At 35.2% G+C, this 21,976-nt stretch overlaps 1 protein-coding gene across 1 annotated transcript in view; it reads right to left on the bottom strand.

Annotated features, from left to right (window-relative positions):
• The window catches only part of Hormad1 (HORMA domain containing 1), a 30,957-nt gene that overhangs the window by 2,876 nt on the left and 6,105 nt on the right, over positions 1 to 21,976 (bottom strand). Inside the window, exons 3-15 of the mRNA XM_020155750.2 lie at positions 17,047 to 17,105; positions 15,503 to 15,647; positions 13,716 to 13,779; positions 13,240 to 13,276; positions 10,038 to 10,058; positions 9,768 to 9,794; positions 6,959 to 7,026; positions 6,194 to 6,345; positions 4,662 to 4,915; positions 4,203 to 4,269; positions 4,050 to 4,126; positions 2,896 to 2,979; positions 430 to 501 (exon numbers count right to left, since the gene is read on the bottom strand). Of these exons, the coding sequence (XP_020011339.1) occupies positions 430 to 501; positions 2,896 to 2,979; positions 4,050 to 4,126; positions 4,203 to 4,269; positions 4,662 to 4,915; positions 6,194 to 6,345; positions 6,959 to 7,026; positions 9,768 to 9,794; positions 10,038 to 10,058; positions 13,240 to 13,276; positions 13,716 to 13,779; positions 15,503 to 15,647; positions 17,047 to 17,105 (1,127 nt within the window). The remainder of the gene's footprint in view (positions 1 to 429; positions 502 to 2,895; positions 2,980 to 4,049; positions 4,127 to 4,202; positions 4,270 to 4,661; positions 4,916 to 6,193; positions 6,346 to 6,958; positions 7,027 to 9,767; positions 9,795 to 10,037; positions 10,059 to 13,239; positions 13,277 to 13,715; positions 13,780 to 15,502; positions 15,648 to 17,046; positions 17,106 to 21,976) is intronic.

The following is a 21,976-nucleotide window of genomic DNA, read 5'->3' as shown; positions in this document are numbered from 1 at the left end:
TACTTTAGTTTTGGCTCTAGATAGCTCAGATCAAATTTGTGGCCCAATTTTAATTGCATATAAATAAAATGCCCAGAATATTCTTATAATGTTATTGTTTTCATTCTACTCATATTTTTCCTGATACTGATTTTTATTTATTTTATAAATTCCTCTAGTAGCTTTACATCATTCATTGAAAAATCACTCATGGAATGAGATAGTAGCTATTTATAACCAAAAAAATGGAAAAAATTAATAAATCAACATATGGCATTTTATTTCAAAATCAGTGCATTATTTAAAACAAAATACATTTGAACAAGATTTGATTATCTGAGCTCTGAGGTATATTCAGGGATGATATGATCAAATTTATTATTTTAATTTATGCTAATGGCATTCTGACACTTGCCATTCTAGTCAACCTATACATATCAGAAGACTTACTGTTTTCACAGGTTCAAGTTGACATCTCTTCCGATTTTCTTTATAAGATTTTACAGGTTGATTTCCATTTACCTCCACAAAGAGAGAATAATTACAAATTGGTTATTTCTCAAAGAGCAGCCAACAGTTGATTTTTCGACCTTACATAACTACATGTAGTTTTTAAAAACAGCTTTCTTAAGACATAATTCATACTATATGATTTACTTATTTAAGTGTATAATTCAATAATTTTAAGTATATTTAGAACTGCACAACTTATCAGCACAGTCCATTTTAACATTTTCATCAGCTCAAAAAAGAAGAGCTATGTCCTTCAGTTATCATTCTCCTATTCCTCTAACCTCTCAACAGTCCTGAGGGCTTCTAACTCAATAGCTTTCCAAATTATTTCTCATGCATGGAATCATATGACATGCAGATTTTTGTGATTAGTTTCTTTCATTAGCACACATTTTCAAGGTTCATCCAAATTGTTGCATGTATTGGTATTGGTACTTCGTTTCTTTTCATGGCTGAATAATATTCCCCTGTAGAGCTGTACCACCCTTTATCCACTCACCTATTGATAGACATTCAGATTTTTCTATCTTTCACTTACTGTGACTAATATCATACATGTAGTTATTAAAATGAATTTTGGAAGATGACAAATTACTAACATATTACTATTCTCTAAAAGAACATTTTTTTTTTTTACATTAAGGTAAACAGAACTGAGCTTAGACTGCTTTCCTCCAGCCCCTCCCATAGGGGAGTCTCTGCTCTTTCTCGTGCTTTCCTTTCCTTTCCTAATAAAACTCTGTCACTTTGCAACTCAAAAAAACAAACAGAATTTTTTCAATTTCTTTTTGAAACAGGTCTCACTACATAGCTTAGGCTGGCCTCAAACCTCAATCCTCCTGCCTCTGCCTCCCAAGTGCTGGAACTACAGGTATACACCACCACACTTGACTACACACTTCTTTTCTCATGCTTTAAATGTCTTTTCCAATAATAAGTTCCTCAAAAAATATATATTACTGAATATTTTTATATTTTGACCTTTCCTAGTCATAATTCAATCATTACTAAAATCAGGAATACTCTGGCTGACAGTTCATATCCAAAAGCATGCAAAACTTCAGAAATGAATTTATGTTCCCAAAGTATCTTAATGTTACATTATAAGGAAATTCTGCCTAATAATTTTTTTCTCCTTATATCTTAGTAAAAGATATTCATCCTAAATGGAAGGTAGCTAGGAAGCACATTTGCTACTGGAAGTAATAATTCTATGTCATTTCTTTATCTTGCATTTATCAGCCTATTAGTCTGAATGCTGCCTTTTGCCAGTTCTAACTTTCCCATTGAGAATGTGGGAAGAAAAAGATACTTTAAAAAGGGTAATATAATCAGTGGTATTCTGGTAAATGGTTTACAGTCAATTTGGTACAGAAACAAACCTTGAGGCATTTGTTGATTTCCATGCTGTGAACACTCCTACCCTGTCTAATTTCAAGCTATCAACATGATGCAATTGAATGAGGAGTTGGGAAGAAACATTCTAGTACATCACTGATACATTAAGCTATCCATTCCCTTAACTTTGGATATAATACTTCCTATTTTACAGGATGCTTTTTCTCTACCCCTGAATATCTGAGAGTAACTTAAAGATCTAAAATCAAATATAAATTTCTTTTTTCTTCAAATATGAATTTCTCTTTAGTATAATTCATGCCAAAAGCATGTTCACTTTATACAAGGTATATACAAAGATGAATTTGTAATGTCTTAATCAAGATAATCAATTTATAAGACAGAACATGCGAAAATTCTAGGAATTTCCTTGGTTGTCTGGTATCACTTCTCCAAGCTTTTCTTGAATACCTCTAAAACAAAACTTTCTTGGCCAAGTATGATGGTTTATACCTATAGTTCCAGTTACTCAGGGGGTAGAGATCAGGAGGATTGTGGTTTGAGGCCAGTCCAGTTTTTGTAAGACCTCACCTAACCAATGACTGCGTATAGTGTCATGAACCTGTTATCCCAACTAGGCAGGGAAACACAAATAGGAAGATGGCAGTCCAGGCCAGCTGGGTCATAAAGTGAGACTCTATCTCAAAAATTATTAACACAAAAAGGGCTGATGAAATAGCTCAAGTGGCAGAGTATCTGCCTAGCACATGCAAGGACCCCACACTGCCAAGAAAAAAAAACCTAAACATCCTTTCTTTTGTGCATCTATATAACCTATTCAGACTTCTACAATGGTCCTATATTGTTACCTGTTTTCATCCAGTTACAAACTTTTTGCTAACATGAGAAACTATGTGTTAACCAGATTCTATCTTCAGTGTCTAGAAAAGTACCTGACGCATAATATACACTTAATAAATACTGGTCCAATAAATGAAACAGTAAATTCATATATGCGGTTGAATTATGTAATGAGCATGGAAAGCAAACTAAAGAGACATTTACCATTTTATTCTGAAAGATTTTTCCACTTCTTGTTTTGCTTTCAGACACATCAAGTTCAGATGTTTTACTGACTAAATGGTCAACCTAGAAAATAAATTACATAAAACCATGTAACAGCCAGGTGCCAGTCTCATGCCTAGAATCTTAGCTACTCAGAAGGTAGAAATCAGAAGGATTGCAGTTCAAAGCCAGCTTGGGCAAAAAGTTCGGGAGATCCTATCTCGAAAACAGCCAATGCAAAAAAGAGTTAGTGGCATTGCTTAACTGGTAGAACACCTGCCTAGCAAGCATGAAGCCTGAGTTCAAACCCCAGTACTGACAAAAAAAAAAAAAAAGCCCCAAACAAACCAAGTAACATACTATAATAAAACTGTAAAACTGATAACATAATAAATGTAGTCCAAAGAACCCAATCACATAAAATTTAGTATCTTGTTAAATATAACTTAGTAAATTAATGAAAACCACTAATTTTGAGTTGGATCATATGGTCACAAAAATAAAGATAGTGAAACGGATACTGTACACAACTGACCATTCACTGAACTAAGACAATTCCAAACGATCATGGGCACTACCTTTCCAGAAGATATGAATTTGAGCTCACTCCCATTTTAGAAAGGGGATAGGTAAAGGAAGGTGAACAATCAATTGTCAATCCCATTATTCCCAAATTCGTATTACCTAAATCTGTTATTTAAGAATTTAGTTGTATTGCATACGGAAAACAAAATTAAACATGTTATGCTCCAAGGCCACAAAAATGTATTATATGCTACATTTGTAAATATAAAGCAGGGCAGAATAAATTGTGTAAGATTCTATCTATTATAGCTATGAAATTATATGAGATTCTATAAATAGTATTTGGGTTTATTACTAAACAAATCCATAGTAACATACTCAAAACTTTTCAACATATGTCAGTTTTTGCTACCAATAAGCATTCTAAATACTTCATTTTATTCTAAAAGACCCATAATAAGAAAATCTGAGAAATAAACAAACAAGCATGTAAGCAACTGTTTTTTTAAAGAACAATTAAGCTGGAGGCATGACTCAGGTGGCAAAGTGCTGAGTTCAAACTTCAGTATTGTCACGCACACACACACACACACACACACACACACACGTTAGAACTTTCAAGTTTATACCTGAGAATGAGCAACTGAAATATTTGGACTTTCTTTACACCTCATAATTTCATATTCTTCACATACTAAATTTGATTCTGTAAAAGAAAAAAATATGCTAAAATGACATAAAATTGAATTGGTAGTTAATTTACATTTTTGTTAACTTCTTACCTCTCATTTCAGAAGTTCCTAAGTTTTTTTTCTGCTCTCCCATTTTAGTTTCAAAGTCAAAATCATCCTATGCAATTATGTGAAGAAAAAAATGGGCATATTTCAAAAACAAATTAAAACAAATAGGTAGAAGTATTTATGAACAAGTTTTTTAATTGTGAAGGATAAATAAAAAACTACAACTATCTTATGCTTGCTAAATATAAAAATGATCTTAGAATTACTACACAAAATAACTTATTTATTCTGAGTATAATTTTGGTTTAAAGTAAAAAACAATGTAAAACCATAGGCCTAGACTTTCCTTAAGGTACCCTCCAGCCTTGAGCTTATGATTATGGTACAGTATTTATTCAGATGTTTAGAAGAATTATTAAATGTCTTCAGAATTAGGTCAACATTTGTTATTACTGTACATACAACTTGTAACTAGTTTTGTAACTCTTAAAATACACTCACACTTATGTAATTTTCATCTTCTACATCATCTTTGTCCATTAGGATTTTCTGAAGTGGTGTTTTTAATTGTTTTGGTGATAATATAGTTGAATCAATGTTTTCCATTCGTTCTTTCTCAGTGGTCACTTTTACTTTGAAGGTATGAAAAGGTGTTGGGACTTCTCCCACATTTAAGTACATAGGGTCTCCTTCAAATATTACTCCTTCACAATCACCATCCTTAAAACCAGGAGGCTGGTATTCTGGGGGTGTAACTGCAAAAAAGTAAGTATAAACTGTCCTATTCATAAAACTGAAGGAACTGTGTATTACTGTTATAAAAATGGATGCAGACAAATTTCAAACAGTATAAAGAGGCATACACTGAAAACTCAAAATCACCCACCTACTATTTCCCAATAACCATTTTATTTCCTAAAGGTAATCTCAATTTTTTGACTGGTTGCATTACCTTAGACAAATTCTTGATTTGGTTTCCTTATTTGTTAAATGGGAAAAATAATAGTACCTACCCTTGTAAGATTACTATGGATATAAAATTAAAGCATTGTAAAGTGTTCATAACATAACTAGTACACAGTAAATATTTGGTAAATGTTAATTGTTGTTATTTTATTTTATTTTTTGGCAGGACTGGGGTTTGAACTCAGGGCCTCACTCTTGCTGGGCAGGTACTCTATTACTTGAGCCAGTCCACCAGCCCTTTATTGTGTTGAGTATTTTCAAGATAGGAGCTCACAACATTTGCCTGGGCTGGCTTTGAACTGCGATCCTCCTGATCCCTGCTTCCCGATTACCTAGGATTACAGGCAGGAGCCACCGGCACCCAGTTTAGTTGTTGTTATTGTCATTGCTTTATGTTCTTCTAGAAAACATGCATATAACAAAAGATACAATGTTTCATAGTTTATATAGGTTTAAGAACTATGTATGTCCATAAAAAACACAAATGAGATTATACCATTGTGAACCTAGCTGTTCTTAACACAATTTAATTTTTAACAGCTTGCACAGTATTCTATTATATAGATGCATGACAATTTACTCACTTCTCAAGCAAGGACACTCAAGTTGTTTCCAGTTTGTTCCTATTTTAGCCGATGTTACAGTGAAAATTCTTATAAACAATCTTGCATACTTGTGCAAGTATATTCTCAAAATATTTTTCTAGTTATAGGATTAAAATTTAAATGTTTGATACTACCAAATTATCCTTTAAAAATGTTGCATTACACATTCACTCAAGAATGATGAGATTTACAATGATGGATTTACAAATTTTACCAATCTGGTAAGTGAAAACTGTATCTCACTGTTTCATTTCTTTAATTATGCATAGGTTCGTATCACTGGAGAAGTGTATATTTTAAAGCCTATTTTTCCAAATCTTTCTTTCCTGATATTAAATACAGAACTTATAACGTCAAAAAATACATAATAATGTAGATGCTGAAAACAATTGGAATGGAAACTGTTTCAAGAATGGTATAACATTCAGGTAGGAACGAAAACAGGACATACTGCAATAGTACCTTCATCATAGTAAAAAAGTTTCATGGTCAAACAAACATCATTAGGCAAAGGTCCCAGATTCTGCATTAGAATATAAATCTTGCGAATGAGGAGAATACTTGCTTTCTTGGTATCAGCAGATGACGTGCTAGATTCATTGCTTTGATTTTTACTAAAAGAGAATTAAATATTAATTTCTTTCATAAAGGCTGTGGTTTCTAATATCATAACTTCACATTTTAACTATTCCAGATTATTTTTCTAGCATTTGGTTACTAGGATGAAAGTTAATATAAAATGTATTTTAATATCACTATTATAAAACTTTAACATCACTATTAATATTGTAAATCAAATCTTAATTTTATGAATACATTTAATATTTATTTTTTATTTTGTTTTTGATATAATGTCTTGTTGCTAACTTTGCCTTAGGCTGGCCTCAAACTCAAGATCATCCTGTTTCCATCTCCCAAGGAGCTGGAATTACAGGTATGCACCAGCATGTCCAGCTAAAATGCATTTTACATAAGATGTTTAAAGGAAATGAATGATGGATTTTAATTATATTTTAATTATTCAAATCATTTTCCACAATTAAAATAGTATGTAATTAGCCACATAATCCTCTCTTACAACTATTCTAAACTATTCCATTTTGTACAGCCAAATCTTTATTGCTGATTGGGGATTTGAGAAGTTTCAGAATTAATCCTGAAGTTTAGCTAAACAGCATTAATGAATAAGTGGTAACTCATAATATAAAAAGAAAACTAGAACAATACCTCATAAAGTCCATGATTGGTCCATTTTTGGTGTACTTGAACTTAAACTGGTAACATTCTGAAATTGTCTTAAATAGAAAACATTGCAGTTATGTAATTAACAATATATTTCTGGCTTCTAAACAGCTATATGCTGCTTTTGCATGACTCTTAACATTTAGTCAATAGTTTTTCTGATATCCATGTTGGTCCACTGAAGTTTTCAAGGGCTCATAATCAATTCCAATGGGCTGGGATTTGGGGCTTCTGTCATGAGAGAGATATTTATTCTCTGACTCATTTCAATGTGTGTTATGTACACTAAATGTTAGGAACTCTTCAGAAGGCAAGGAAGGAAGGAACCATACCTCAGTAGAGTGGCTAAATGCTGTATTTTGAATGTGTCATCCCAAAGTTAATGCAACAGTGTTAAAGGGTACCTTTAAGAAGTAATTAGAGCAGATATGGTGGCACACCCTGTAATCCCATCTACTTAGGAAGCAAGGGCAGTTCCAGCAAAATTAGAGATTCTATTTTTAAAAAAGGGGAAGGGGGCTGGGGATGTGGCTCAAGTGGTAGAACATTTGCATAGAACACAGAAGGCCCTAGGTTAAAAAAAAAAGAGGTAATTAGGTCAAGAGGGCAATGTCCTCATGAATGGATTAATGCTGTTACCACAGGAGTGGTTAGTTATCATGATAGTGGGTTCTTGATAAAAGGATGAATTTGACTCCTCTCCACCTCTTCCTCCCATCCCCTCTCCCTCTCCTTCCCCTCTCTCTTTCCCTTCCATCTTCCACCATGGGAGGATGGAACAAGAAGACCCTAGATGCTGTTGACCCTAGATCTTGGACTTCCCAGTCTCCAGAACTGTAAGAAATAAATCTCTCGTTATAAATTTCCCAGTCTCAGGTATTGTTATAGCAGCACATAACATTAAGACACTACTATGTTTTGAATGTCCCTACCAAAACTCAAGTTGAAATTTAAGCCCCATTGTAAGGTATTAAGAGGTAAGATGAGGAGAAACTTTGGTTTTGTTTTGGTTTTTGTTTGTTTGTTTGTATTTTGGCAGTACTGGGTGTGAACTCAAAGCCTTATGCTTGCTAGGTAATCTCTCAGGAGAGACCTATAAGGTATTAGGTCATAAGGCATCCAATGGATTAATTCATTCATGGATTAATGGATTAATGGGTTAATGGGTTATCTTCAGAGTGGGTCTATAATAAAAGCCCATTTGGCTCTACCTCTTGCATGCACTCCTCTCACCATTTGATGTCCTGTGACACCTCAGGACTCTTCTAGAAAGTCCCTACCGGTAGGAAAGCCCTCATTAGATTTGGCCCCTCAATGTTAGATCCTAGCTTCTAGAACCATGGACTGAATAAATTAACCAGTCTCTGGTATTCAATTACAGCAATAGAAAATTAACACAAACACTAAACTCAGGATTTGTTTTCAATTTAGTTTAGTTTTCTTATTTTTTTGAGATAGAATTTTGTTACTTAGCCAAGGCTGGCCTCCAATTTGTAATCCTCCTGCCTCTGATTCCCAAAGCACTGGGATTACAGGCTTTAAAATTACAGGGTTTAAATCTTTGGTGTACTGTAACCACAGGCAAGCCATTTAAGCCTTCTAAGTCTTTAGTTTCCCTCACTAGAAAAGGGATTGAAGACAGTACCTATGTTATTGGTGATTCTAAATATTTATCAAATGGGATTATTTATAGAGCCTTTAATAAAGTTCCTGAAACAGTAAATAGTCAATAAATATTGGTAATGCATCTCAGTAAGACTGTTCATTTACTGATAGAAAAATGCACATCTATAAAACATACATAATAAACATTTTCTGAACAATCAATTAATTCATAGCCTTGCCTGAATAATCTGCTTTGCAACTTTGGGCATATTAAGCATTAATTGCCAGCATGAGTATCAAAGAAAAGACACAACTCCAGCCCTCCTAAAGCTTTGAATACTTTGCTTTCTTTACATGTCAGTGCTCACATAGGGATAGAGATCAACTTTTTTTAAAGATCAGTTTAAGTCTGCTTCTTCATTACTGAGTTATAACACCTGTAGTGTAATGATTAGTATCAAAATGGTGAGCTGGCCTTCCTACCTTCAAATTCTGGTTCTTTCTAGTCTGCCACATGGCCTTAGGTAAGAAACCTTATATTTAGATTTCCTAATCTGTAAAGTGGAGATGGTAACTATAATTACTTCATGAAGGTTGTGATAATAAGGGATACTGCCCACACAAAGTCCCAAAGAACAAAGCTTAATATAGAATAAGCAGCTATGTGTGTGTGTGTTTGTGTGTTGGATATTTTCAAGATAGGGTCTGGAGCTCTATTTGCCTGGCTGGCTTCAACCCTGGATCTACTGATCTATGCCTCCCAAGTAGCTAGGATTACAGATGTGAGCCACCAGTGCCCAACTCCTCTCCTTTGTGAGATGAATAGGTGGATGTGACTCGATTGGAATAAATATTCAAAGTTTAAGGAGCATAAATTCCTGAAACTCAAGTCCTTTCATAATTCCAGATAAAGAATATTGTAATGAACCAGAAGTCAGGCAATTTAGATTATTTCTAACAGTTAATAAGCTTTGTGGGCTAGGATCAGTCACATGACCTCAAATGTAAGTGTATTTATCTTTTTAAACATAACAATACAAGCCCTGCATCATCTCAGAAGAGTTTTACAAGGTTCAAACGTGTGTATTAAAGTGTGTTGATTAAAGCAAAAGTAAAATATTAAAATAATTTTGTGCTATTTTCAGATATAAGAAGAATTACGTTTCTCTACTAAGTCAAGCACACTTACCTGAGGGTCTTCTGGATTGGTGTATACCTATTCAAAAATAATTTATAATTAAGTAAGTTGAAATTAAGAACTAAATTGAATGTATAGACTAAAGTATTAAGTAAACTCAGCAAAACAAAACAAAAACCAAAATGATCCCCCAAATATTAGTTTATTATTTTTCCTATTGATTAGTTGTTTGACTAAAGTGGCATGGTTTTAGTGTCATTTAATGAAACTAGGCCAAATTTGACAGTCTTTCAAAAAAACATACAATTTAAAAATACTTACAGCTAGAACGACCATCCTTAGCTGAAATACAACAAAAAACAAAAATCTTACTTGTATTCTATAAAATAGTTTTTCATGGTGGATCATAAAAATTTTTTATACCATTTCAGGGGCTGGGAGTATAGCTCAGCAATAGAGCACATGCCCTGGATTCAATCCCCAGCTAAACAAAACAATTTGGGCTAAGGGCACGGCTTAAGCAGCAGAGCACCTGCCTAGCAAGTGTGAAGCCCTGAGTTCAAACCCAGTACCACTAAAAAAAAAAAAAAAATTCTTTGTTCTGCTTCAACATTTATTCCTAGTAACAACTGTAGACAATAGACTTTATATCATGCCTATAATGCAATACTTTATACATGCTTCCTATTCCTCCAAATATCTACTTCTGGTTGGCTTACTGAAGGTTTTAAATTTGTGTCAGCATTTTATTTCATTGACATTACTGCCAGTTACAAGGAAAATATATACTGTGAAATAACACATTAAACCTTACCAATATGAGTGCTGATTTTGAAAAAGAAAAAAAGTAGAGCGCCCAGAGCCCTATGCATTTAAATAAAGAGAAAGAGGCCTTGGAGACTATGGGAACAGAAAACTGTAGATACCATTCACTTAAGTGATCTGCCAAAAATATCTAGTCATCCTTTATTCTGATCTTTTCCTTCTATTTCACAACCAATCCACTAATAAATCTAATTAGTTCTGATCCCAAATCTATCCTGAATCTCTTCCTTGCCATCCTTGTCTAAGCCACCACTATTTCTTACAAATATTACAGCAATGGCTTATTCTCTTTTTATAGTATATTCTCTAAAGAGCAGGAAGAGTGATTTTTTTAACAAAATTTAAATATTAATGAAGTGGTATTACATTTTTACTTAAAACCTTCAAAACGCTTTTTTTTTTTTTAACACCTGAAACAAAATTCAAATAATACCTACACAGCACTGAGTGCTCTGGCCCTGCCTCATTCCCCAGATTTATTACATGCCATTTATCCCCATAGCACAATTGCTCTCCAGTCATATTGCTTTGTTTTTGTTCCAGGAATTCTCCAAACTCCGCCACAACTCTTTGCTACTCTGCTCAGAATATTCTCTTCCAAAATCAATGCTTTTTTTTTTTTTTTAATGTTTTCCTACTATAGAAAAGAGCTTCCAGCCAGGAGTTGTGGTCCACGCCTGTAATACTAGCTACCCAAGGAGGTAGTGATCAGGAGGATCAAGGTTCAAGGCCAGCCAGGGCAAATAGTTCGCAAGACCCTGTATCAAAAATACCCAACAAAAAAAGGATTGTTGGAGTGGCTCAAGCTATAGAGTGCCTGCCTAGCAAGTGTGAGACCCTGAGTTCAAATTCCAGTACTACCAAAAAAAAAAAAAAAGAACCTCTTTATTTTGCTGATCACTGTTAGTATACCCTTGCTCCTACCTAGAATATGTGCACATAGCACGTAGCAGGTACTCAATATTTACACTGCCTTAATGAGAAAATTTAGGACAAAAGATAAAATTCATCTTTCTCACAATTTTGCAAGAGCTGATTTTTTTTTTTTTTCGGTACTAGGGCTGGGGCCTGAACTCAGGTCCAGTGCCCAGATAATTTTTTTTGTTTTTTGAGACAGGGTCTTGCTATGTAGCCTAGAATTCATTATGTAGCCCAGGCTAGCCTTGAACTTGCCCCAGTCTCCCAGGTGCTAGGAACACAAGCAAGTACCACCACACTGGGCCTATATTATTTTGGAGTGGTACTGGAATTTGAACTCAGGACCTCACGCTTGCTAGACAGGTGCTCTACCGCTTGAGTCACTCCACCAGCCCTTTTTTGTGTTGGGTATTTTCAAAATAGGGTCTTGGGAACTATTTACCCAGGGTTGGCTTCGAACTTTGATCCTCCTGATCCTATAGCTAGGATTATAGGCATGAACCACCAGTATCTGGCTCAGACTTCATATATGTTGCAAAATATGATGGTAAGTGTGCAAGAAGGCTTATAATCTATTATAAAATCTTAATTCCCACTATTTCAGAAATTGTGACAATTTAACATAAACTATATGTGAATTGATTTTTTTTTTTTTGTGGTACTGGGGTTTGAACTCAGAGCCTACACCTTGAGCTACTCCACCAGCTATTTTTTGTGTTAGGTATTTTTGAGATAGTGTCTCACAGAATTATTTGCCTGGGGCTGGCTTCAAACCACAATCCTCCTGATCTCTGCCTCCTGAGTAGCTAGGATTACAGATGTGAGCCACCAGCACCTGGCTGGAAATTGATTTTTACCATGCTGAGAACTGAACTCAGGGACTTGCCCATGTTAGACACTCTGTTACTGAGCTACAAACCCAGCCCAAGGAAATTTATTTTTGAACGGAAATTAAGAAATAATTTACTTGGGCACAGGTTGTTTATACCTATAATCCTAGCTATTTGGGAGGGTGAGATTGGGAATCTAACCTGGGCAAAAGTTAGGAAGACCCCGTCTCAACCACTAGCCTGGGACTGTGGTTTACTCCTGTTATCCTAGCTACATGATAGGGTGAGATAGGGAGGATCATGGTTCAGGCTGGCCTGGGCAAAAAGTAAGACCCTATCTCCAAAATAACCAGAGCAAGCTGGGTGCCGGTGGCTCACACCTATAATTCTAGCAACAGAGATTAAGAAGATTGTGATTTGAAGCCAGCCCTAGGCAAACAGCTCAGGAGACCCTATCTCAAAAAAACCTAACATAAAATATAGGGCTGGCTGAGTGGCTCAAGTGGTAAGAGTGCCTATCTAGCAAGTGTGAGGCCCTGTAGAATGCATGTAAAACTAGTGAATGAACTATGCTAAAAGATTTTTTTAATCCATTAATTTCTTGTAAATTAGCACGTGCTATTAATGCTAGTGATTGTTAATTAACTAAAATTAGCTTAGCAAAATTTGCTTAAGATTGATTCTATTAGTTTTAAATAAGTTGAAGATTGGTCTTTACAATATTCAAATACTCAGACTTTTGAGTAACTCAGATGGTCCTATGTCCAAGTTAATTTAAAGTTTTACTACATGCTGGTTCTTTTTTGGTGCTGAGATCAAACCCAGGGCCTCACACATGCTAGGCAAGCGCTGTACCACTGAGCTACATCCCAGCCCTACATGCTGGTTCTTGTTAGAGTTGTTTAATATAAAGTAGAGCAAAAAGGAGAAAGGGATACTGAAAGACTTACATATTTTTTCTGTAAAGCATCATAGCAGCCTAGCATCCTAAAAAAATAAAAAATCAAAGGTTCATTTTTAGACTGAATACATTTCCAAAAAAATACTTTTCATAAATTTCCATATTACTTATTACAAAATAATACTTTTTTAAAAATTAAAGCACCCTTCATTTTAACTAGCTTAAAATAAAACAAGATAAAACATAAGAACAATGTGGCAGAAAAAAATGATGCAGAATAAAAGGAAAAATATAAAGTATCTGATGGCTATTTGAGGGGAGCAATAATAGCAAAATGAAGCTAGTTACATGGGGCATGAAAGAAAGGATAATTTAAATGCATAAATTCATATATCTACAAAAATGGTACCCAGTGCTAAAAGGTGAATCACTAAACTTTGGTTACATATTAAAAGGTATCCAATGTACAAAAAAAGTGATTTAGGAAAATAATAATTTTCTATCTTTGGATATTTTTTTACTTACCATTTCACTAGCTGGGTAGAACCTGGACAATTTTTATCTTCTCTCAAAATTTTGACACACAGATCTAAACCCAAGAATGATGAAATATAGTTACTTAAGAACAGTAAACAAATAGACATTTTAAATGAAGTTGATTTTCTTCAGCTATGTATTGCAGGTATATTATTAATGGCAATGAATTTCCAAATGATTGATATTATTAATATAAGTAAAGAAAGGTTATAGAAAATACTCTTTACATTATAAAATGCCTTATTATAAAATTCCACCATTCTGATTAAGATTTAAGTTGATGGGTAGACAATTTTCCACTTATGTATTTATTTATTTTTGGCAGCACAAGGGATTGAAGTCAAAACCTTATGCTTATCTCTTGGGCAATGCCCCCCTCCCCAAGTCCTTTTGCTTTTAGATTGTTTTTCAGATAGGGTCTTGCACTTTTGTCTGAGCTAGCCTCAGACCAATCTTCCCACCTCTGCCTCCTGTCATTCTCAAAAATTATAGAATATAGAAAATTATATTTATAATGCTTTCATATTATTGATATCCAAGAATGTTAGAATATTTGCTATGGACCCTTATCCCACGGAAATACTTGTAACAGGGCAAAAAGTTCACTAGTTATCAAAGACAAAGAACTCTGCAAAGAAGCAACATGTAACAACAGTGGAAAGGATTGAGAGCATCCCTCTACTTCAGGTTGTTCATTTGAAAAATAGGTATAATACTTTAGACTATAATATATATTAACAAAATAATATACATAACAGTGTTTAACATATTTCCCAGTACATAGTTGGTACACAATATTATGCATATATTATGTGTTGAGAAATAAGTTGTTATTGTAGTATTAATTGGCTGCATTTTCGCTTTTTTTTTTTTTTTTTGGTGGAACTGGGGTCTGAACTCAGAGTTTTGCACTTGCTAGGCAGGCACTCTACCTCTTAAGTCACACCTCTAGCCATATTTTCTTTGAAACAGCACAAGAATATATACTTACACTGCACAAAGTTATAATGTTTTAATCTAATTTTTAATCATTAGAAGCGGAATGTCAAGTGAAATTATACTTGAGAAACTGAGGGAAAATTTTATAATTAAGTGCTTTCAAAGGTATTGAATGAATATATAAAAAAAAAAACATTTAGGCTGGAGGAGTGGCTCAAGTGGTGGAGCACTTGCCTAGTATTTGTAGGACCCTGGGTTCAACCCCAGGACCACAAAAAAAAAAAAATTAGATGCCCAAATAAAAACTTGAACATGAATGTGGTATTATATGTAACAGTTAGAGGAAACAATCCAAATGTTCAATCAACTGTTGAGTATATCTATACAACGTAACATTATTCAGCAGTGAAAAGGGGTAGGTACTAATTATGCTACCTGTAGGAACCTCAAAAACATTATGCTAAGTGAAAAAAGACAGTCACAAAGAACCACATATTGTATGATTTCTTTTATATGAAATGTCCAGAATAGAGAAATCCATACAAAGAAAAAGCACATTGATGTTTGCCCCAGGAATGGAAAGTTGGGAAGAGGAGCAGACAGTGACTTAATGTGTATGGGACTTCTTTTGGGGTGATGAAATTTTTTTTTAATTTTAGTGATAGTGCATAACTCTCAAATATACTAAAAATCATTGGATTTCATACTTTAAGTGAGTGAATTGTCAGATATGTGAATTGTATTAATAAAGCTACTATCAAAAATGCAATCTCTAAGGCAAAAGTTATAGTTTAAGAGTAAGCCAAAAAATTTTAATGTCTTAAATATTACATTACCATCTAGATATCTTGTTCCATAAGCACATTCTGGAAATATTCCTCTCAAATATGTGATGCACGATACTGAAACTGCCAGAAGTCTCTTCACTAATACCAAAGACTGCTGCTCAGATGATATCTTACTGGGAAATACCAATGCACTCTAAAATTTGAGGGAAATTAAAACATCTTATTTACACCGATTAAAAATAAAGTTTCCAAAAGTAAGTAAGTGAATAAATAAATAAAGCAGATCCAGTTTTGCAAAAGCTTGGTACTCTCCCAAAGAATTCCAACCCATACTGGTTAGTAATCCAGGGAAAGCCAGAGCAGCTTGTAACATGTGAGGATGTTACTAGGATAAATAGCCTAAAGACAGTGCACAAAAAGTGCTTAAGAATCTCCTTGCAGATTAACTGTAAATGTGCAATACATGGATAGATCACACTGGTTTTCTCTTTAGTCACCGAATAGGTTTAACACAGATTAACTATTAAGCAAGATCCTATGCAAAAATGACAATTTTGTCTTTGTCTCTGAGTCACAGACATTTTTCTAGGGGTGGATGTTGTGAAAAATTTCATCAAAGCAATGGAACAGCATACATTAACACCTAATGTAAATTAAGTCTGAACCAGCAATTTAATTCACCAAACATCCAGCACAGCACCCCATTAATTCAAAATAGTTTAGCAGGGCACAAGTGACTCACACCTGTAATCCTAGCTACTCAAGAGGCAGAGATCAGGAGGATCGAGGTTTGAAGCAAGCCTGGGCAAACAGTTTGAGAAACCCAATCTCAGAAATACTCAACAGGGAAAACAGCTATGGGCAGATGGAATAGCTGCAAAACAAACAAAATGCAAAACAGGGCTGGCAGAGTGACTACAGTGCTGCAAAAAAAAAAAAAGTTTACCAAACACCTTTTTAATAAACAAAACAAAACACAGAGTGTCCCATGTCATTAAACCTGATTTTTTTTTTTTTTCCAACTATTTGGCTTTGAACTCAAGGCTTCAGGTTTCAAGGCAGGTGCTCTACCACTTGAGCCACTCCTCCAACCCTTTATGCTCTGGTTATTTTTGGTTTCACTTTTTGCTTGGGACAGCCTGGATGGAGAGTCACCTATTTATACTTCCTGCACCAAACTATTGGTTGAGATGGGCGGGGGGAGTCTCACAAACTTTTCCCAGGGTTGGCCTCCAATTGTGATTCTCCTGATCTCTACCTCCCAAGTGGCTACAATTTACAGGCATGAGCCAACTGCGCCCTGGCTGATTTTAACTTTCAAAAATTAGAGTAATTGGACCTTCAAGAAATCAAAGAATTAAGCCAGGTTCTGGTGGCTCACACTTGTAATCCTAGGTACACAGGAGGCAGAGATCGGAAGGATTGAGGTTCAAAGCCAGCCTGGGCAAATAGTTTGGGAGACCCTATCTCAAAAAAACCCTTCACAAAAAAGGGCTGGTGGAGTGGCTCAAGGTGTAGGCCCTGAGTTCAAGCTCCAGTACCACAAAAAAAAAAAAAAAAAAATCTAAGAATTAAATTACAAGAAATCATACCATGGAAGTCCTCTGCATCTGTGCAGTGGCCATCTTCTGATAAAATATTCTAATTCCACCTTGGGATACAAATACAAGGTTTAACTTCATATCTTATTTTGTTCTTTAGTGTTCTAGAATTTCATCAGAATAAATTTGAGAATTTCTTTACTTACAACAGAATCCTCAAACACCATAAAGGCCCACATTGCTGTTTTACTAAGGTCCTGGTTTCACACCATCTTCCACAGAGACAGAGGAAGAGGGAGGGAGGGAGGGAGAAGGAAAGAGAGACAGAGAGTGAGGGAGTCAGGGGAAAGTGGGGGAAGAGGGGGGAGAGAGGAGGAGGAGAAAGAAGGGGGGAGAGGGAGGGAGGAAGGAGAGGGAGGGAAAGAAAGGGGGAAAGAGGGAGGTAAAGAGAGAGGGAAGGAAAAAGGGAGGGAGGGAAAGAGGAAAGGAGGAAAAGATCGAGGGAGGGAAGGAGGAAAGGGAGAGAGAAAGGGAAGGAGGAGGGAGAGAGCTGGGAAGGAACAAGGGAAGGAAAGGAGGGAGGGCGAGCTGGCACGACCCTCGCCTCTGCCTCCCATGCGCACCCACACCCTTTCCCCTCCCCCCCTGTCATTTTAAGGCATTGTCCAGGTAGGCATTAAGTAATGAAAAACGTCCCCTGCAAGCTCTTTAATGTCTTTTAATTTAAAACAGTTTCAAAATATGCCAATCAGGTGACTTTCCTTCAGCATGGCTCCAGTGTCCCCTTTGTAGAACAGAGAGCAACCAAAAATATAGTTTTTATGCCTGATTCTGATTTTCCAATTATAACCTTGGAATAATGATATAAATTTCTTTTTTTGGTCCCAATTTCATTTTTCTTAGACAATTCAACTAGAAAAAATTCACAGAAAAAAAGCCACACGTCAAAGAAGGGTCTATTTACTAGAGACGTTTACGTTTATTCTAATAAAGCCTGGGCAAGCGGCCTGCATTAACGGTTTATCTCTGGAACTGTGAGAAATAATAGATATTTCCTAAAATGTTCCGCCATTAAGACTTAAAAAAACTTAAAAGTGGGCGGGACGCGACAGAAAAGAGATTAAAAAGTCAAAAAACAAAACAAAAAACAAATAACATATATATATTACTTAACGTCTGAGGGGCCGGCGACCGGAGAAGCTGCGAGATGCCGCACGTGCTTTGCCCTGTGCGCATGCGCTTTCCTTCAACGGTCGCGCTGGGAGCGCAACAGTAGCCTTTTGACCCCTAGGCGAGGTCACTTTTCCCGCCAACTGCTGCGCAAGGCACGTTGGGAATGTACACACAGGAAGGCCACACCGCTGTGTAAAAACCACATGCTGTCAGGGGATGATGACTTGCATGTGCAAAGTGTTCCCTCAGGGACCAAAGTATTCCCAGCCACCATTTAATAAATCCTACTCATTTCTGATTGTTTTCTGACTTTTGATTTTGTTATCAAATTTGCCACATATTCCTACCTTCCAGTCTCTTGTGTCTTTAAGAAACCAGTTACCCTCGCAGTCTCCTTAGTTTTTTGTTTGTTTGGTTGGTTTGGTTTGGTTTTTAAAGACAGGTTCTTGCTATGAAGCCCAGGCTGTCTTTGAACCCAGAATTCTTCTGCATTAACCTTCCAAGTGTTGGGATTACAGGCATGATGCGGGACATACTTTATACTGTGTTATCACTATGGAACAAAGGATAGCTTTGAAAGTAATCTATGTTTCATTTAAAAACAAAATAAAATCAGATCGTGTTGCAGTTGGAGATTGTCCAGTAGTACAAGCTGCTAATTTTACATATTGTTATCCAAATAAATTGTTAGTAGTATAAACAAAACTTTTCAGAGTTTGATATGTCTTTGCTATGAAGGAAATGACTACTTCGTATATGAAAAGATTTCCCCAAATTCACCCACTTGGGAGAAAAATGACTAGAACCATTTTTCAGGATAAAAAAATAGTGAAAACTTTGGTCTGATAGCTATTTTGCCATATATTTCTCTCATATTTAAAGTTTACAAAGGCTTTCAAATTCAGTCTTATTCTTTGCTCCTTGTAAGAACCTTGTCAGGAAGATGCAGATATTACCCCTGCTTTTTTCTTTTGTTCCTCCTCCTCTCACTCCCTCTCTTCCTCCTCTTCTCCTTCCTCCTCTTACTCTTCCTCCTCCAGAAAACAGATTCAGGCAAAGTTGATTTCCCAAGATCACAACAAATATCAGTGTTGGCAGAAAAACCACTTTACTACCTAAAGATAGTATATTAAATTTATGATATTATGCTACACATTAAGTGCATTTATAGTTTTCATTAACAATTGTGGAAAAAGCAAAAAAGGAAGCAGTTCAGCTGTGATTAATAGAATCAAAATTCAACCACTATTTACTGATTTCTGTATCACTAATTATACTTTGAGAATAGAAGTGGAGAAATGGGGAGTTGTTGCAAGAGATGTGAAACCTCAATTTACCATAACAGTAAGTCTATAGATACTTTATACAACCATTGTCAAAGTGACAATACAAATATATTTCAAACCTGAAGGAAAATTCCAGAAGAAACAGCTAAGAGAACTATCATTGATTTAAAGATATTACTGATGTAATTGGATAAGAGAATGGCACTTTAGCCTTTTATAGATATTCCTCTTAAGACTACTCTCAGTTACAAATAGTGTTAGTCACAGTATCATCTTGAATGTGCCTTTGAGTTGTTTAATAATGGCTACTAGGTATTGTATAGAACACAACATTTTTGCTGTCTAGGAATTGGTAAATTCCATATATATACAAAATCTTTGGAGTGCTTTTACATATATACGTACATATACTATCGTTCAAGTTTATACAATTTCTATTTGAAATTAGTGCTAAAATGTAATATATTTAAAATTTGCCTATATGTGCATAAGAAATTCTGGAAAGATACAAGAAACTAGTAACAGTGTTTATTTCTAAGGAGAGATCTAAGCCTATGGGGAAAGCAGTGGATAGAGATTTTTCAGTTTCTTTTATGCAGAGAGAGAGAATGATCCTTATAATTCATTAATTTCATAAACTTATTAATTTATCTTTAACCCTCCAAATTACTATCAGTTTAATACAGCTTTTGCAATTATTTGCATACATGCACAAAACAGCAAAAAATTTGAATCTCCAAATGTTCTCACACAATATGAGGTTGCCTTCTTGTTTCAGCTCTCACATTGGAATCAAGCATTCCTTTTTTGGTGGGGACAAACTGGAGTTACTTAATGACATGGAAGGAATAGTGCTGAAGTGCTGTCTAGTGTTCCTAGGTATAAGAAGCTTGTGATGTGCTTAAGGGAGAAAATATATGTGTTAGATCAATTTGGCCCGGGTAGGAGTTACAATGTTGTTGGCTGTTAGTTCAATGTGAGGGAATCACCAATATTTATTAAGGTTGTCTTTACACAGAAATACACATAAAATAACGTGTATTGAACTGGAGGCATGGCTCAAGCAGTAGAGTGCCTGTTTTGCAAGCACTGACTGAGGGTGGGACTGAGTTCAAGCCCAGTCCCACCAAGAACAACAACAACAAAAGAATATTGTAAAATAATGTAATAATGTGTATTGACCAGGTGACAAGTATTTGGTGTTCAGAGGCATACAGGAACCTGATCTGTATTTCCCTTAGAAGTAATGGTTCAGTATTTGCTAATTCAATGCTCACAGTAATTTTATAAGGAACATAGCTATTCGAATTGCTGAGAATTTGTCCGTTACATAGTTTTGATTTTTGTGCCATGTGATTTATCTTAACTAAAGCATAAGATTTAAAAACCCTCAAGAACTGATAGTTACTTGAATATTATACAATTTATGTATCTTAACTTTTATTGTTGTGCTGGGTGGGGGTACATTGTGGCATTTACAAAAATTCTTACAATATGCAAATATATTGCACTTTAATTCACATATATGTATATACATATACATATTATATACATATACATACATATTTATTTATTTATTTATTTACTTTGAGACAGGATGGCCTTGAACTTGCAGCTTGTCTCAGGTTCTTAAATGCTGGGATTATAAGTGCATACAACCACACCCAGCTTAAGCCTTTTTAAAATAAACTTTTTATTTCTCTAAGTTTGAAATTATTGCTAAAATTTTCCCCTTAAATTGACCATACCATGAGATTTTTGTTAAATATTTCATTATTTTACTTGTTTAGCTCAGTTCTTTAGCTGGGTTCCACAAATCCCAAAGGCCCTATAAATAGGATCCAGGAAATTTGTGAATTTGTATGGGGGTGGGTGTATGATTACATTTTAAATTTTACTAATTTAGGGGAGGAAAAATATCTTTCATCCTACCCATCCTATATCATGTTGAGGCACTTAACATGAGGCACTTATACTTAACAAGAGAAATGTATGTAATTTTATTTAATACAAATTTTATATTACACAGAAATCTTCATAAGGAAATGACAAGTTGAAGAAACGTTAAAACTAAGTGTTTTTTATATACTGGGTTTGATAAAGAATGGAGAGTCAAGGAGAAATGAGATGGGCAGAGGGGAATATGAGCTAAATATAATAAACGGGGAGAAACTTATCAAGGCCTATTTGGTTCTGTGTTCTCTTTGTGTCCCTGTATTTTCCTTTCCCCCAGGTATGGGAAGGGCACCTCTTACTTGAGAGTCTTATGACCTGCCTCAGAGGAAGGTCAGAAAATCCTTCAAGGCCAGCTAGACAACAGTGGCTTTAATCTTAGCTACTCAGGAGGCAGAGATCAAGAGGATCAAGGTTCAAAGCCAGCCTGGGCAAATAGTTTGTGAGACCCTATCTCAAAAAAGCCCATCACAAGAAAGGGGCTGGTGGCTTAAGGTGTAGTCCCTGAGTTCAAACCCCAGTACTGAAAAAAAGAAAAGAAAAAAGAAAATCCTTCCTGGTTTTTATGA

This window comes from Castor canadensis, chromosome 11 (assembly GCF_047511655.1).
Source record: "Castor canadensis chromosome 11, mCasCan1.hap1v2, whole genome shotgun sequence".
NCBI lineage: Eukaryota > Metazoa > Chordata > Mammalia > Rodentia > Castoridae > Castor > Castor canadensis.
This window is presented reverse-complemented; position numbering and strand designations above follow the sequence as displayed.